Here is a 16,906-nt window from a genome sequence, read left to right as displayed (position 1 = left end):
GGTTGCCTGAAAACTAGGCCCAGTATCTTTGCTGCCAAACAATTTCTGTTTTTAAGGCTGGGAATGTGAAAAATTTCAAATTCAATTTTCTACCTTTTTTAAAACCTATTTATCTCATGCAGATCTTTTAAATCAACAGACCAGAATGAGAAGATTTACTGCCTTGGTAGATTAGCTGCATTTTTGGTGTAGCTGGTCTATATTTGTGTCTGGATTTTTTTTTTTTTTTGTTAGGCTGATCATCTGGCCACTGTTAGCTCTGTCCTGAGTGATCAAATCTGTTCAAAGATGGAAAGGTATGTTAACTCTGTAAGTGTAGGAAGTATATTGCTTATTTGTGTGTGTATTGTGGTAGACTAATATGAGTACAGAAGAGATAGCACTTGCAGAAGAGAACTTGCGCTCAAAGTATTAAACAAGAGGCAATAACTGGTTGTAGATAAAGCTCACAAGCAAATGAGACCATGTTGATTAGCATGAGTAAAAGGCGTTTGCAGTGTCCTAGCAACCTGGCTTGTGTTCTCCATAGAAGAGATTTTTAAGGCGGAAACTGAAAGGAATTCATATTTCACCTATTTACAAGATTCTTCATTGAAATCTGAGCAAATGCAAGAGGGGGAGTCAAGGTTTTCGGTTTGAAAATCTGACAGATGGGCTAGGGAGACTCCTAGCAGTTACAAGTGAGCCTGTTGATACGGACCAAGATAAGGAGAACTGAAACAGATGCTGGAGAGAGATACGATTCTTAAAATTAATTTCTACAATTTTGGGTTGCAGGCTTATTATCTCAAGCAGTTTTTACTAGGAAATAGGAGGGGAGCCAAGGATGTAACTAAGGAATCAAGGACTTGCAATAAATCCAGCTCTTTCATTGTCCTTCTCTGTGGTCTTTTGTCATGGTAATTTGTCTTACTTTGCCTGCATCTGACAAAAGAACAAGTTCATGGATACAAAAGATCTGTGTAAGTACTAATTATTTTGTTAGAACTTAATACAAATCAAGTTAATTAGATTTAAATAACCTCTTGCCAGGAAGGTATGTACAACCCAACTGTGCTATCTGGCTCTCTGTCCTGCTACTGAGCTCATTCAGACAGAATATGATCTACCTTGTGAACAACAAATTTGTTTGTTGCTCGTTGTGCTTATGGAGGGAAGCAAAAAAATCCCAAACCCATGGTTTTTTGTTTCAAAGTTTTACCTTTACAACTTCACTGTATATCTATATATTACTGCATTTAAATTTAAAATTAGATTTTATTATTGTGCCGGCTCTTTAGGCAGAGTGGGTACATGCTGGAAGAAGAAACTTAGTACGTATATTCTAGGAAGCTTTTCACTCTTGCAATCAATGAGCAACTTGTTAGCAATTTCTCTTAGCAGTTCTTCATCTGCTAGAAAGAAGGAAAAAAGTTAGGCTTACTAGAAGAGGAGGCACAAAGGAAGTCTGCTTTGTTTCTTGTGGTGGTTCTGTTCTACACTGAAGTGTGGCTCTAAAAATACATATGCTTTTGCCCAAATGAGGAGAACAGTAACTCTAGGCCTCAAACTCCTCCTTCCTCTGCAATTAAGAAAATTGAGCATTCAGTAATATTAGAAAGGAATTTTGCAAAAGAAGCAAGAACCAAGAGCTTAACCATAAGTAGTTCGTTCACAACTTGAGTTGGCCCACAAAAATCTTTAATGAAGTAGTATTTTGTGAATTCTGAAGACTTGTAGAAAGGGTAGATCATTTTCTTTAATTTTCAGAGAACAGACAGTTCATTTAACTATAATAAAAGTAAATGCAGTATTTTAACATTTAGATGTGTATTATTATGCAGAAGGGTTCAAATAACACTTTTGGCTTTTATTTCATGGGAAATCCCATTTTGATTATTGGAGGGAAGTATGAGAATGAATTAAATCCTCCCTGCAAAGAGCTGTATTAGCTTGAGACTGATATTTGAGTCTTTTCATGGACTGCTTAAAATGGTCCTGAAGATGATTTTTATATGTACTGTAATTTCTGCAATGTTTTTGCCTTTTATAGGTTTCAATCCATGATTGTTTGGCTGTGTGGCGTGTGCGGGGTTTTTTGTTGGTTTTTTTTCTTCTTTTGCAATTCACACACACATACATAAAAGGGAAAAAAGCCCTCTTGTTTTCTAAGAACCTGTGTCTGTAATGACATTAAAAACAGAGTAGCTGCATAATGATGGTGTATTAGTGGCTTGACGTCTTTTGCTGTAAAGTCATTGGACTAATGGTAATAGAAGTATTTTTTTTGTGGCCCTTTACGAAGTGGCTGAAAATCATTTCACGGGCTTATGGCTACATTAGTTATGGAAGTTTGGTGGCCTATTATAGTCTCTTGCTTGATGTTACATTGCTGACGCAACTTGTGCGGTCACTTTATGTTAAGATAAAGAAAGAGGATAATGAGGTGCTGCTAAAGCAGAGTGGGTACTTCTGGACTCTGGTTTACACTCATTTCACAGTGGTGTGACAGTACAGCTTTCTGGGTAAAGAGGAATATGTGCTTTATACCAAAACATTCTTGAGTTCTGCCTCAAGGTTTTTTTAAAGTTCTTGGGGTATAGACTGCTTTGCTACTGAAACATGGTAGAAACTTCGGCAGCTTAACTAAAAAAATAGTTTCATAATGATGGGGGAAGGAATCTATAACGTGGTGGCATATATGAAGTCTTGAATTGGGTGTGTTATTACTGATCATGAGTCTTTTTTTTTAATTGTGATTTAAAAAAAAAAAAAAAAAAATCTGTGCGCGTAGAGTTTCCACTCCTAATACATTTACGTGAAGGGTATATCCAGCCTGCGTGTGTATCTGGATTTAAAAAAAAAGTCGTCTAAGCAGTTCAAGAAAAAGATGCTATTACTGGCTTGCTGAGAGAGGATTAATTAGGAAATGTCTTCCCTTATCTGGATTTCTAGAAGTTACAGTGGTTCACTTCCTCTTAGCAGAGAATTATTATACAGAACGACACTAGGCACTATATTAAATAATTATGTTATTATCTATTTGTTCTCTGGGGCTTCATATTTCAGTTAAATTTGAAGTTACTTGCTTGACAGCTGTTCACTTGTCAGATGAAGAGATCAGCTTGAAGTAACTTGTAATGGAGTGTGGTACGTTTGAATAACTAAAAGTCAGGGGGAATCTTGAAATCTGGGAGATGTCCAGGAGGATCTTTTTTGCATAAATACTAGCTTTACTCTGCATACCTTTTATTTCCCCCCCTCCCTTTTCTCCAGTACTGATACTCGAAAAGGTGGAAAATGGAGATCTGAGCAACAAGATATTGAAGATCACGGATTTCGGCTTGGCCAGGGAATGGCATAAAACTACCAAAATGAGCGCAGCTGGGACATATGCCTGGATGGCTCCTGAGGTCATCCGCTCCTCCATGTTCTCCAAAGGCAGCGATGTGTGGAGGTATTGATTTGGCATTAAGTGATTGGATACTAAAGAGTAACTAGACCTGCCAGGAAACCTCTTTTATGTTTAAGAATGAGTAATAGTGAATCAAATATTAAAATTCAGGTCTTAAGAAAACTTTATCCATCAGCTTTCCATCTATCAGACTCTCAGACTACTTTGTATTAATTGTAAACATTTCTTTTTTTACTGTAGAAAGTGGTGAACCAGCTCCTGCATGCCTCTAAATTTTTGTTGTTCTATAAAGTTACCTTCAGATTATCCTAGGATTCATAATCCCAATTCCCTTTCCTGTCTCTAAAACAAACTTTTTGTGCTTATTTGGCTATTGGCTGACATAATAAAAGGCCATAAACCCATCTGTGAAGTACTTAAAATCACTAATTCTTTACTGTTTTACCAACAGTGAGATCATTTTATGTTTTGGTAGTAATCTGTTACTGATGTACATGTACACAAACACACTGTATCTAATTGAATTCCTTGTGCAGTTTCAGCCTGAATACAATGTTTTTCACTTTCGTAATAATTTCATGAATTATTTCCACCCTTCTAGTCTTTCACATAAAATAATAAATCTCTTCTCTACAACCATCTGAGTATGTAAGCCATAAGTAGTGATTTGCACATATATATTGTCTTTTCCATTTATGCACCCGGATCTTTGAGAATAGGAGCTACTTTGGTGGGAAGGAGCATAAAGGTCAGCCCGTAGGCTTCCAGAAATTGAGTAAATATTCAGTAAATAGCTCTAGGACAGTGACTTTTCTGGATGCTGTGTGACACAGAATTAGTACTGAGCATCTGAAACAGATGAAGTAGATGGAATTTAGTTTTTCCTGTGGGGAGAGAGGTTTTGAAATGTCAGGGTGACTTCATCTTTAGAGCAGTAAGATTCTGTCGCTGGCCAGTAATGCTCCCACACAACTGTGTGCATGCTGTGAAATCTGTCAGGATAAAAAAATATCCCAGCTGACAGAATTGTCTGGCTGTGATGGCAGAGATTTGGTGTGGGGATTTTCATTTTCCTTATCCAGTTTTGCTGAATAGATAATGCACTGCCTTGTGATAAGTCTGTGAACTTGTACTTTGCACACTAATGGTGTGGATAAAATTCTGACTCTAATTAAATGTGGTAGCCTTTGTAGTTAATCTGAGATGAATTGAGCAAGAACCAGGCTTTTATTCTGAGTGAAGTCTGGCAGAAGTTAAAACCTCAAGGCTGCGCACCTTTTCTGTGCACATGATGACAGTACTGGTTTGTGCACAGCTTGTCAAGCTCAAACCTCAGTTTGCTCTTCTCTGAAACAGTGCCAGCAATGGCCTTTAAGGGTAACCTGGGGGAGAGGGAGAAGGGAAGAGAGAAACCATTTCACTGTGATTGTAACTTTACTAATCCAGGCATGCTGTGAACAGATCAGTAGATGTTCTGTACCAGTATGACCTCATTTTAAAAAGGATAAGACTTAATAGGTCAGTTGGTGATTTTTGTGAAGGTAGCTCTAGTACCTGTGCAAAAATGCCAGTTTGGTCATTGACTTAAGGACTGTGAATCGCTTCAGGACTTAAAGATTGTAAATAACTTAAATTATTTGTTAGTTTTTCAGAATACTGTATTTCTATTTTTAAGATTCCCTCATTACTTTCTCTTTTTATAGTTACCAGTCTTCCCTTGAAAACAGGTTGAGTTCCTCTCAGTGCTCTTCCTTAAACAGAGGGTCATCACCATTAAGAGAGCTGTTATACTGTCTCTGAATAAGCCTTCTCTCACTGGTGGCCAAAACCTTGAGACATAGTTAAATAAGCTGAAAAGAACATGGTGTTTGAGGCATGTATGCAGAGGACAAATACTTGCCAGTGCGGTCACTGCTAGTGTGTCAACAATTGTAAGCACTGGATTTTACAAAAGCAGTCATGGACATGTGTAATAAATCCTATACCCACCAAAGGATGCAACTTGAAATTCTTAACAGGATGAACTTTTTTATCGTATTAGACTCGCCCCTCCTCTTGTCCACTTCAACCTCTTGATTAAACACTGGAGTCGAGGGAGTTTTTTGCCTGACAACCTTCCAGTTAGTCTGTGCGGCATCAACAAAATTGGCTGTCTCTGTCTCTAACATTCACAAACCCTTTTATTTCAACGCCTTTTCTTTAAAGCTTATTAGAATAATACTGCTGGCTGAATTATTGCCCAGCCTTTTAACAAGAATCGTGTTCTGCTTGTGTTCTCGCTGCATGAACAGGTGAAGAAGATGCTGAAGAAGATGCTTGCCAGGACTGAAATTTCCTGAGTCAGTCTTATCTCATCATAAATAACTGCTTCGTGCAATTCCTTTCAAAACATGTATCAAGCTCCATTTAAAAAAATCAATCATCTGTTTTGGTTTCTGGTATTTGTTTTGTCCCACTCTAAGGGAGGGTTGGCAAAGAACTTACAAGGCTGAGGAATGCTCCCACACGCCGGTGTCTATCACCAGGGTCCGGGCCACTGTAAAGCTTGTTGATAATAAGAGTACTTAGTACATCTTGCTAGTGAAAATTTGTTGCTATGAATTTTGCTGTGCTGCATCCTCACGCTTTAGATACACGGCAGAAACCTTGTGCTTATTTTGCACAGAGGACAAAGAAGCTATGGTTTTATTTAAATATGTCAGTTCCTGTAAATCTATTTATATGTTTGAGAGGAGAGTTACATATTTGCTTTGGATTTACAGGGGTAAAGTTGAAGCACAGATATTGCAGCTTATCAAGTACTGTATGGCATGCTAATGTTAGTAGGCATGTAATTCAAATTTCCCTGTCATTTTAACTGCTTAAATGTATTTCTTGTTTGCTGCACACTTCATTTTTGACTTGTGCTGCTTAAAAGACAATCATGTTGTCAATATGATTGGTATGCAGAATATAAAGCCACCATGCAGCCTTCATCTGAGTTCCCTATGTTCCTCAATTTAGATGCTTTAAGATGTATCTACTCCGAGACCAGTGAAATAATTAGGAATTTAATTTTCATTTAGGAATGGAATACCAGAACTAGCTAAAACCATCTGATTAGCAGATCAGGATGTTTCAGGCATTCAGTGGTGGGTGTAGAACTTCAGTCATTAGAATATTTCATTTGAATCAAGTGTTGGCAAGCACTTCCATCCACAACTGACTGCTTGCACACTTCTGTAGTCTTCTGTGTGTAATGAAGCACTGGCAAGACTTCAGTACCTGGCTGATAAGTGTTGACTAGCAATATTGGTAGAAGCTCACGTGGGAGAAGTGTGTGCAACTGACTGTTGTGAAATAAGCAGGAATATCATCTCTCGAACTGCCAGTCTGATAACATGCGAAATACTAACTGTTAATAGCCGTTAAAATGTAATGAAGTTTTTTCTTAACAAAAGTAATGTTCTAGTTTCTATTGTTGCTGGAATTTCCTTGTTGGGCTGATAGTTCCTTTCTCATAGAAAGTGCTGAACCTTGGGTGGTGGAGAAGAGGAACCTGTGGCACAAATGCCATTGAACAATAACAGTGAGAAGAAATTACTGCTTTTTTTTCTCAGTTCAGACTTACAAGGGAGGTGGCAAAATCACACGTGAAATCCTGCAGACCTCAAGCCTCCCTCTCCCTGAAAATCCAGTGTGTAGGACTGAACGTGATGTTAAATGGCTTAAGGGATTACTGTAACACTGGGAGATGGTTAATTATTCATACAAGTGTCAGCTGACTTGGACGCATGGTCTGTATCACATGGTTCATTTCGTAATTAAAGTCCAAAAATTACTGCTGGATGCTGGAAAAGTAGGTGAGCTTGATCAGTTTTTCTTCCTCCCTGTTGCAAATGAGGAGAGGCCCTTGATTCTTTCTTCCTATGCCTTTTTTCTATAAATCTCTTCTGTCTCTGGCTTTTTCCTTTGTAATTCCCAATCCCCTGCTTGAGAGTTAATGGAAAACACTCTGTTCAGCACCTCTCTTGCTGTTTAATCACTTGGGATGATTGTTGTTCAAATGCCACAAAGCAGTGTTTCCCTAGTTCGGTGGAAGCAGTATTCTCAGCAATGAGCTCTAAGTACATGAGGAAGAGGTGGCATTCAGTTTTGTCAGAAACAAAGTGACCTTTCCTGCAATATATACGTCTAGTGTCACGCTAGAAGAAACATCAATCTATCTGTCCCATTCCTTTGTCTTTTCAAAATTACCCTGCAGAAGAAATGCTTTGAGCACATAAACAGTGCTTTCCTAACCATTCCATTAAGAGAAATATGTAATACATGTTTTATCCAGCACTAGTGGTAAAGTAATAACACAACTCTTCAGGAGCTTTTCCTACCTTTTGATATCAACACTCGCATCCAAACTGAAGAGTAACATGAACGATCAATCAGATTTAGACAGGCCAAATATATATTCAGTCCAGTATTCATTTTCTTTGAGTGTCTTATGAATCCTAGAAGACCAAAAAGAAAATGGGAAATCCTTAAAGTCCTCTTTATTTTTTTCAAATGAGGCTCTTGAGACAATAAGAAATTGAGAACCTTGATGGAAAGCAATAATCAGTTATAATTATCATTATAATATCAAGAGTATGAATTACATAGGAAAAATGCAAAAGATTGTATAGGTGAAAAAAAAAACCCGGTATTTTGCTTAATAAAGTAAACTGTGTTAGCAGCAAAGGTGGAATCTCTAGTGACTGAAATTCCATATCTAAATAGTAAAAGTAGTATTAAGGCTGTCCAACTAAGGTGACAGCAGTTACAATGAATGTTAAAGACTTGGCGGGGTGGAGGGGAGGTTGCAAGAGTACAGGTTGTGATAATGAAAATTTTGATTAGTCCCAAATGGACAGGGCAATTGTTGCTTTGAAACAAGAAGAGATTAATCTTTTAGCTTCAGAAATGACTGTTTCATGGAGCAGCTATTCAGGAAGCTTTTAGGAGGAGAAGCAGTTTTTCATTTGGTCTTCAGGCGTGCTTAGGAAGCCTTCAAAACTGTACAATATGACCATGGTCAAAATATATGTATACTTAGATTCAATATCTTTGCAAGAACAATTAAGAAAAATTAGTCCATTACAGTAGTGTTTACTCTCAAGGAGATTAATGACAACATTGAGGAATTTTGTGTAAAAACGGCAAAATGGGAATGCGCAACATGGATATCTCTTAAGGACACTAAGTTAAAGCTCAGAGGAAATGCATAGGAAAGACCTTAAATGAATGAAGATGATGATGTAGAAGAGGCTACTGGAAGGCATCCTTGAAAAAGTTGAACCTGTATCCAAATGAGGAAAATTAGGCATGGACGTAAGTGCTAGCAAGTTGAATGTAAAACACTCAAGAAGATTAAAAGGGTTTTGAGGAGTCTTGCAAAAAGCATAAAAAACAAAAATTGCTTTCAAATGCAGCCCAGGTGAGGACCCTGCAGGAGAACATACAGCCCAGAGGTGACCAAGATGTAAGAACGCAAAGAAGATAAGACTATAGCAGAAAAAACTTAGTAAGTGACTTGTGTCTGCTAGAATGGAGCAATGAGAGGCTTTTTAAGCTGAAAATTTCTCTTTAAGGGAACTGAGCTGCAGGACGTCTCATACTGAAATACAGTCCACTGAGGTGTTAAAACTGACTGATAAAATGAACAGTAACAAATTGCTGGGATTTACAGTAACACCCAAGATTTCTACAGGAACATGAGAGAGCCAGCTGAGTTAATAGCTGTGCTGTGTAATCTGTTGCTTAAAGCTGCCTTAATACCAGAGAAATGGAAGGCAGCAAACATGATGACAGGTCTTAAAAGAGCTTCCTAAGGATGAGCAAGCCTGATTTTTAGTTCTACTAAATGGTGGAAAGAGCACTAAAGAGCAGGAAGCTGGTGGACATATGAGCATCTCTGGGGAAGAGTCGGCTTTTGTAGAAGGAAATCATATCTTGTGTAAAATGAAAATTCTTGAAGGACTTACTGAGTATGTGGCCAAGTGGTAAGATTGCTTGTGCCATATTTGGATTTATAAAAACTTTCAACAAAATCTTTCATCAAAAGGTTTTAAAGAAAGTAAATTGATGTGGGAAAAGAGGGGAAGTCTGTTTCCCATCATTTAGTCAATTCTTAATTACTAAAGGAATAAGTCAGTTTTCTTGGTGGGGAATTCTGTGTTCAACATAATAAGTGATTTGAAAAAGCAATAAATGATTAGGTAATATTTGTTGATGGTACCAAGTTATTCAGGATAAGAAAAATTAATCTGTGGCACAGAGCTGAGGAAAAGTTTTACTATACTGAATGATAAAATAGATGAAACGGTAATGAATACAAAGTAGTACCCATGGGAGAATTTCACATGTACAATGATGGGCTCTAAATTTTACTATTATGATTCAGTAAAAGATACTGGAGTTACTGTGGGTAACCTATCTCATTTCGTAAGGAGTCAGAAAGGCAATTGGCAAATTAAAATTTAGTAGGAGAGAAATAAAGAAGAAAACAGGAAATACTGTGCCTCTCCCCATATCTTTAAAACTTTATGTGATTTTGGTCATTCCAACATAAAAGGCTTAAATGGAATGAGATGGTACGGAAGATGTCAAGGTCAATGAAAGATATTAAATGGCTTCTGTTCAGGAGAGTAACTAGATTAGAATTTAGCTGGATTAGGATTTTGGGGGCTGGAAAAAAGATGATTTAGGCAGGATGTAGTGGGAGCCTGTGAAATCATGGATGGCATGGAAAGAGCTAATAGGGAACATATGTTCATTCTTCCTTGTATTGAAAGAACTACAGGAAAACAAATGAAATTACCAAATGACAAGCTCAAAACGAACACACGGAAGTATTTTTTTGGCAATGCATCGTTAAATTTGTGGAACTCACTACCACAGAACATAGTGAACAGTAAATGGGGTTCAGAAGAGAGTAAGACAGATCAATGGAAGGAAAAATGGTCAGGTCACTAAGTATGAAGAAACCATCTCTGGCTCAGGTTTCTTAGAAGCAGAGAGAATATTCTGAGGATGTGTTGTTTGTCGTATACCTGGGGACACACACACACACACACACACACACACACACGACACAGTCCTGGAACTACTTCCATACCTTCATAGTTAATATTTCATGGAACATCTTAAGAACAACTTAATTCTGAAGAAGTACTTTTCACTTATATTTAAAAATCACAATGCACCAAACAACCCTCCTTCACATTTTTGAGAGTTTCACTGGGTCTGGTTTGAAATTTGCTAAAATAGTTAGAAAATTTATGTTAATGTTTTTCAGATTGTTCCCAGTTTCCAGAGAGAAAATGATTTTTGCCTAAAAGGCGAAAATGGCATCTTATTTCAGTCTTATTAAAAAAGCAGGTAAGATAAGGCACTTGACCAGCTTGGCAGCCATGATAAGCTTGTCCAGAAACCAGCAATTTCTTCAGCGTACCAGACTTACCTTGATAGGTTCAGGTACTTTATTGTTGCTCAACAAAGAACGTGTTAGTCAAACACCTATTCTCTTTTCTGTTTTCTTCCTGGTAGTTACGGTGTGCTGCTTTGGGAACTGCTAACAGGAGAAGTACCATTCCGAGGAATTGATGGTCTTGCAGTAGCATACGGTGTTGCCATGAATAAACTTGCCCTTCCAATCCCTTCCACATGTCCAGAGCCTTTTGCCAAACTCATGGAAGGTAAGCTAGCTGTGGTGTGAGTATGGTTTGTGCTGTTTCTAGAGTGCTGTTGAGCATTGCCTCCTTGTGTTGGTTTTGATACCTAAGAGCACAGATTTCTCAAATGGCTTTATTCAATGGTGCAAGTTCTTATGAGAGCTAGGCTTGGCTGTTAGTGTGCTGTGACAGTTACTCTATTACAAGAGTAGTATGTGAAAGACATTTCCCTGCCATTTTTTAATCAACTGGCTTTACAGGAAAATGGGGGGCTATTGCTGTCATCATCTAGCTTGTTGTTTTCTAGTAGTGAAGACTCACCAAGACCAAACTTTCAAGTATTTTGGTCTAGTTTGAAGTCTTCAACTTGTTTTGAAATTCATAGCTTGAACATCTTGCTGGGCAGTGTCAGATTGATTTGGAATGAAACTTTATCTTACTGACACTTCAGGGAGAGGGTTTAAATGTGGCTTTGACATTTGAAAACAACCCAAATTTTCAGTCAGAATGATGTGATTTTCCGCTTTGCGTGTGGAGATAGTTCATGCCCAAGGTGGGCTACATATGGATGAAAGAAATACAGGAGTTTGTCATCAGAGCTGCTGTAGTTATTAAAAAGGATTCTGTGAGGTAGTTTTTGGGGTGTACCTCTGTGACCTGCCCTACTGGCTATTGCAACTACTTACATATCTCCCGAGCTTCGGTTGTTGTTCCCTCCCTTCTTCCTTCCCTCCCTCTCTCACAGCAGTACCTTTAGTGGTTTTTTTCAGTGCCCCTCTTCCCAAGGATTTCCAGGTGTTTATACCTAATAAACATTTTTATACCTATCCGGCAGAAATTAAAACTGAGGTAAAGAGGAATCAAACATGTTTTATAGTCTTAGTGAGCAAAGAATGAGTCTGAACATAGAACTGATATTCTGTGGCCTCTGGTGGTGTTTTTAGCCCCAAGAAAGGAATTTGATTTATGCAAGAAAATGTTTCTGATTGATTTCTCTGCTTTTAGAATACTTTTGCATTTCCCTGGTCTTTTCTGTAGGTTACAGGCTTCAATTAAGTTAAAATAGAAAATTTCACATACTGTTGTTTTAGAAAAGAAATATTCTACTGGATAGCAAACAGCAGCAGAGTTGCAGGTACAGTAGCGTGGAAGCGATGTAAAGCAAGAAGCTGCATCTGAAAGAGTTAATGGAACTACCAGCTCAGTATTGTGCCAGGGCAGTTTATTTTGATATGGTTCCCTAAAACAAGGACCCTGGATTTCTTAAATATAAGTGAGGTATCTGCTGCTGGGGTTAAAAATAATGCCCTCTATTGGGAAAGTCAGGTAGAGGCATATGGCCTGCGCTTGAACCCAGCAGCGCAGGGGTCAGCACCCACATGGCTTTGCAACGCTTGGCTTCTCCATGTGGAAGGGGAAGAAGAGAACAAGAAAAAAATTGCTTTCTGCCTCTTCACCAAAACTGTTTTTCAAACAGGCTGTTTCCCGTCTCGGCTCGGGTGAACTCTTGTTCCCCTAATGCTGCTTTTACTTTTGAATTACTGCCCTGGTGGTCTTCACTGAGACAACAAAGCTGAACTTTCCCTCTTCACAGAAAAGACTTGTATGTTACAACTGTCCTCATTAGTGCAAATAATGGCAGATCTAGGCCTGGGGAAATAAAAGCCACGGGCCACCTGCGTAGTTATCCTGTTCACTCATTCATGCGTTTGGCTGGCTGCAGCATTTTGTTTTACTTTGGGTCATGTTTGCTTTGCCATGCTTAAAACTGGGGTAAAGAGGCAGGGATTATGGTACTGACAGTCCAGCTGTATCGCCCATTGCTACTAATTGGTCAGCAGCAGGGGACCTTCATAGCACTCTTTAACATCCTCAGTTCTCTATTTTGATAAGAGAAGCAATTTGAAATCCATAAACACAAATGTGTGGCAGCTTATGCCTCCTGGAACCTGATCAGATGCTTAAATACCAGCATCTTGATACCAGCAGTCTTGAAACCAAAGCTTCCAAATGCAAAATCTCAGTAATGCTAAAATCAAAGAAAAGACCTGTAAAACCAAGCCTCAGCAGTTGCACAGATTTTGTGAAGTGTTGTTCATTTTTAATTACAGCTGGTCCTTGATGTATTTCAATCCACAAAACTGATCAATAAATGTCTTTTAGGACATCCCCAAAATTTTTTTAAGAATGTTTCCTTTTTTCCAACTGTGAGGTCTAGGAAACTTTAGAACATTTTTATAACTCTTGCCTTGTGCTGCAGTAATGTGTCTTTAAATCCAGTGACCATTTAGAGCAATGATAATATGAATATATTGAGAGAGACCCACGTGTTAGTTTCTTCCATTCATGCACAAAAGCTGTATTCCCTAGAAATATACTTGAATGCTGAGTTTTTCTGTTTGGTTCTTCTCAAATTGTGGCATGTGGGAGTCTAGCAGTACTAAAGACAATAAGGATACTTGTTGAACAAGAACCTGTGTAAGTGCCAGTACAGGACAGTATAGAATGAGAAAGTGATGTTTTCTGCAGAAGTAGAAATAAGGGTGAAGTAAGAGGGGGGGACTGAATGAGTAAGAATTTCCTATTCAAAAGTGTTGTTAAAAGTCAAACATTTTGACTTAATGGCTTTTTAAAAACAAGTTCTTAATGATTTCATAGCTTGATATGTCGCTTCATAGCATTTTCTATTTCCATTTCTGTTTTCAATGTTCAATTCCCATCATTGTAAAACGAATACCATTTTATACCATTGCTAGTTGAGTTGTCTCATGTCTAAGATGCGTACCTTAAATTCTGCGGTTTTAGAGCAGAATTGTAATTGGGTAAGTCATTGCGTTAGACTGTAAATGAAAAAGCTTGTTTATGTGTGGTTTCTCTTAAAAGCAAAAGAAAAAAGCCTGATCAAGCGATTTTCTCTCAAATAATAAAAAGGAGCCCTTAAAAATAAGAAAACTCCAAATGCACTATTTGATGTAATTATTTACTTGAATCTCCTATTTTCACTCAAGCTATGCCCAGTCTGCTTTGCAGGATTGATTCTCAGTTCTGTGGAAGAGATTCATAATGACTCAGCTTAGTATTAGAGTTTGGCATTAGAAAGAACTCTGATAGATATCCTTCTGCAGTATGGCTGTTAACTCTGCAGTGTAAGTGTGATAAAAGAACTGTTGGCAAGAGTCTTGCATAGTATCTCATCTCTGTGAGCACGTGCAACTTAAAGCAAAATATTTAAGGAAATTATTTATGATTTTTTAGTATATGATTGAGAATGTAACTTTCTGTAAAGTTAGTCAACCTCTCTTTTACTTGGCACAGTATTGCAATAGAATCTAGAGACCAGGTAGTTCAAGATCTTAAGTGATGTGGGATATTGTATAAGCATGAAAGCATGAATTCCATATATGTCTTATGATTGGACAGTAGGCAATGCAAGTGGGAAATGGGAAAGATGGGGTAACAGAGATAGTGTGCATGCCACTCTTAGCCACTGGGGATCAGTAAAGTACTACTCATCCTCTCAAATCTCCATACTAAGAGATGCTTAACAGCTGCTTGTCTTTGTCCTATTCTAGATTGTTGGAACCCTGACCCACACTCACGACCTTCCTTTGCCACTATCCTAGACCATCTCACCGCCATAGAAGAGTCTGGTTTCTTTGAAATGCCCAAAGATTCCTTCCACTCCCTGCAGGAAGACTGGAAACAAGAGATCCAAGAGATGTTTGATCAGCTCAGAGCCAAAGAAAAGGTAAGTAGAGAAAAACACTCCATGCTTGTGCTCTCTGGATTATAATTTTCCCCATTTCATAATTCAAACAGGGATCGTTGTTTAGTGCATTCCAGAGTTAATTTTGTATGTGCTTTACTGGAGCTTGTAATAAGTTCCTGAATCAATGGCAGGTTATAAAGCACACAAGGGCAGAATCATGAGTAAAATAAATACCTGCATCCTGAGCTGCTACTCTTTCTAATATTGTAGTGAGCTTCCATTATACACTGTGCAAACTGCTATGATGAGTTGGCTTCATTGTTTAATGCATCTGATAATTATTTCACTGTTAGCATCTTAATGGAGAAGCCCAATGATAACTGTTAACAGTAAAAGTAGGAGGGGTAGTTTCGTCATATATACTGTGACAAACATTGCAGCTTTGGTTCTGTCAGTTTTCCAGGCTTTGAGCACAGCCAAAGTGGATAGACTATAATAAACGTGAGTGCTACCAAGGGAATGGTCCAATAACTGTTATAATTGAAGTCCATCTGGGTAAATAGCAGGAAACAAAGTGCTAGCAGGAATAAAAGGAATTGTGATCATCAGCCTCAAAGAGTAGAGGTGAAAAAGCTGAAGTTTTCTTCAAGCACACTTGCAGAAAGCACAGCTTGCTTGCATCTATGTTAAGGTCCTTACAGAGACTGTCTTTACAGTTGTTGGTGTGAAATACTGCAGTGGAATCACTAAAGTAATAATATTTTTCTAAGTTCACCGTCTCTTGCCTAAAAATAAACTCGTAATAAGCAGCCAACTTGATTTGGGCTCAGAAGTTGGGTTTAGGAAGCAGAGAGAAAGAAAAGGAGACCTTGGTGCAGGGGAGAGAAGTCCTGCAACAATACTTAAAACATTTCTATTCACATATTATAGTAGCTTTTGGGAAAAATAAAATAGCTAATAGGCATTTCTCTGCTGCTGTTGTCCCATGGCGTAACTGTGTTGGAACAGGTTTTGAAAACCAGAAACTTCAACAGACAAACAGAAGACCAAACAGTAGTAGCTAGACTGGCCTCAGGTTTTGACTACTGTATTCGTCTGCAGCAATGAGGAAAGGGTTTTATATCCTATTCACCTCATGAGTAAAATGTACCAAACTGCCGTGGTGATGGGACAGGTAATGATGACGTTATTGAAAAAAAAAAAAATTAATAATATGAACTAAAATCTATCTGATAATCTATCTGAAGTTTAACTTGAATTCTTCAGTTTTTACCTCCTGCAGTGGAATTAGCCAACTGGAGATAATTATTCTGAGTGCTGAATTCTTTTGTCCTTGTGGCGAGAGGAGTGCAGTGAGAAGACATTTTGAGATCTCAAGGACAATTTCAGTTGATTCATTTTGTCAACAAGGAAAAGATTGAAAAGTTTGTCTTATGCATCTTTATGCCTAACGAGCAGCCATGCTTGGTGGCAAATGATGGGAATGACCTCCTGATGATGTTTTTTTCATTCATTTTTATGTTAGAGCTGTGGTTTTTGCTATCTTACGATGCATGAGATGACAAGGTTACTTTTAAACAGTTTTAAGTCAATACTGAAGTTAGCATAGGTACTTGCTTAACAGGAAAGCAAGGATTAATTCTTTTCAATGTTATGAATAAGTCTTCCAAAATGGGTTCCTGTATGCACGGTACTCTCCAATGGCTCTTGTAAACATGTTCATGTCAGATACGCAGCGTATTTTCTCATGACACTGAATTTAGGATTCAGTGCCTTTTCACAGAATCAGAATGGTTGAAGTTGGAGGGACCTCTGGAGGTCATGTGGTCCAACTCCCCTACTCAATGAGGGCCACCTAGAGCCAGTTGCCCAGGACCATATCCAGATGGCTTTTGAATATCTCCAAGGAGGGAGATTCCACAGCCTTTCTGGGCAACCTGTGCCAGTGCTCAGTAACGCTCACAGGAAAAAAGTGTTCAGACGGAATCTCCTGTGTTTCAGTGTGTGCCCATTGCCTCTTGTCCTGTCCCTGGGCAGCGCTGAAAAGAGCCTGGCTCTCTTCTTTGCACCCTTCCTTCAGGTTTTTATATACACTGATAAGATCCTCCTTCCCCCCAC

General features: G+C 38.3%; 1 protein-coding gene across 1 annotated transcript in view; it reads left to right on the top strand.

The window, feature by feature from the left end:
- The window catches only part of MAP3K9 (mitogen-activated protein kinase kinase kinase 9), a gene marked incomplete at both ends in the record, with an annotated part of 53,423 nt that overhangs the window by 25,441 nt on the left and 11,076 nt on the right, over positions 1 to 16,906 (top strand). The window contains 3 exons of the mRNA XM_082317034.1: positions 3,256 to 3,436; positions 10,955 to 11,103; positions 14,652 to 14,827. Coding sequence (XP_082173160.1) covers positions 3,256 to 3,436; positions 10,955 to 11,103; positions 14,652 to 14,827 — 506 coding nt within the window. The remainder of the gene's footprint in view (positions 1 to 3,255; positions 3,437 to 10,954; positions 11,104 to 14,651; positions 14,828 to 16,906) is intronic.

This window comes from Platalea leucorodia (assembly GCF_965183815.1).
Source record: "Platalea leucorodia genome assembly, chromosome: 7".
NCBI classification, from domain to species: Eukaryota; Metazoa; Chordata; class Aves; order Pelecaniformes; family Threskiornithidae; genus Platalea; species Platalea leucorodia.
This window is presented reverse-complemented; position numbering and strand designations above follow the sequence as displayed.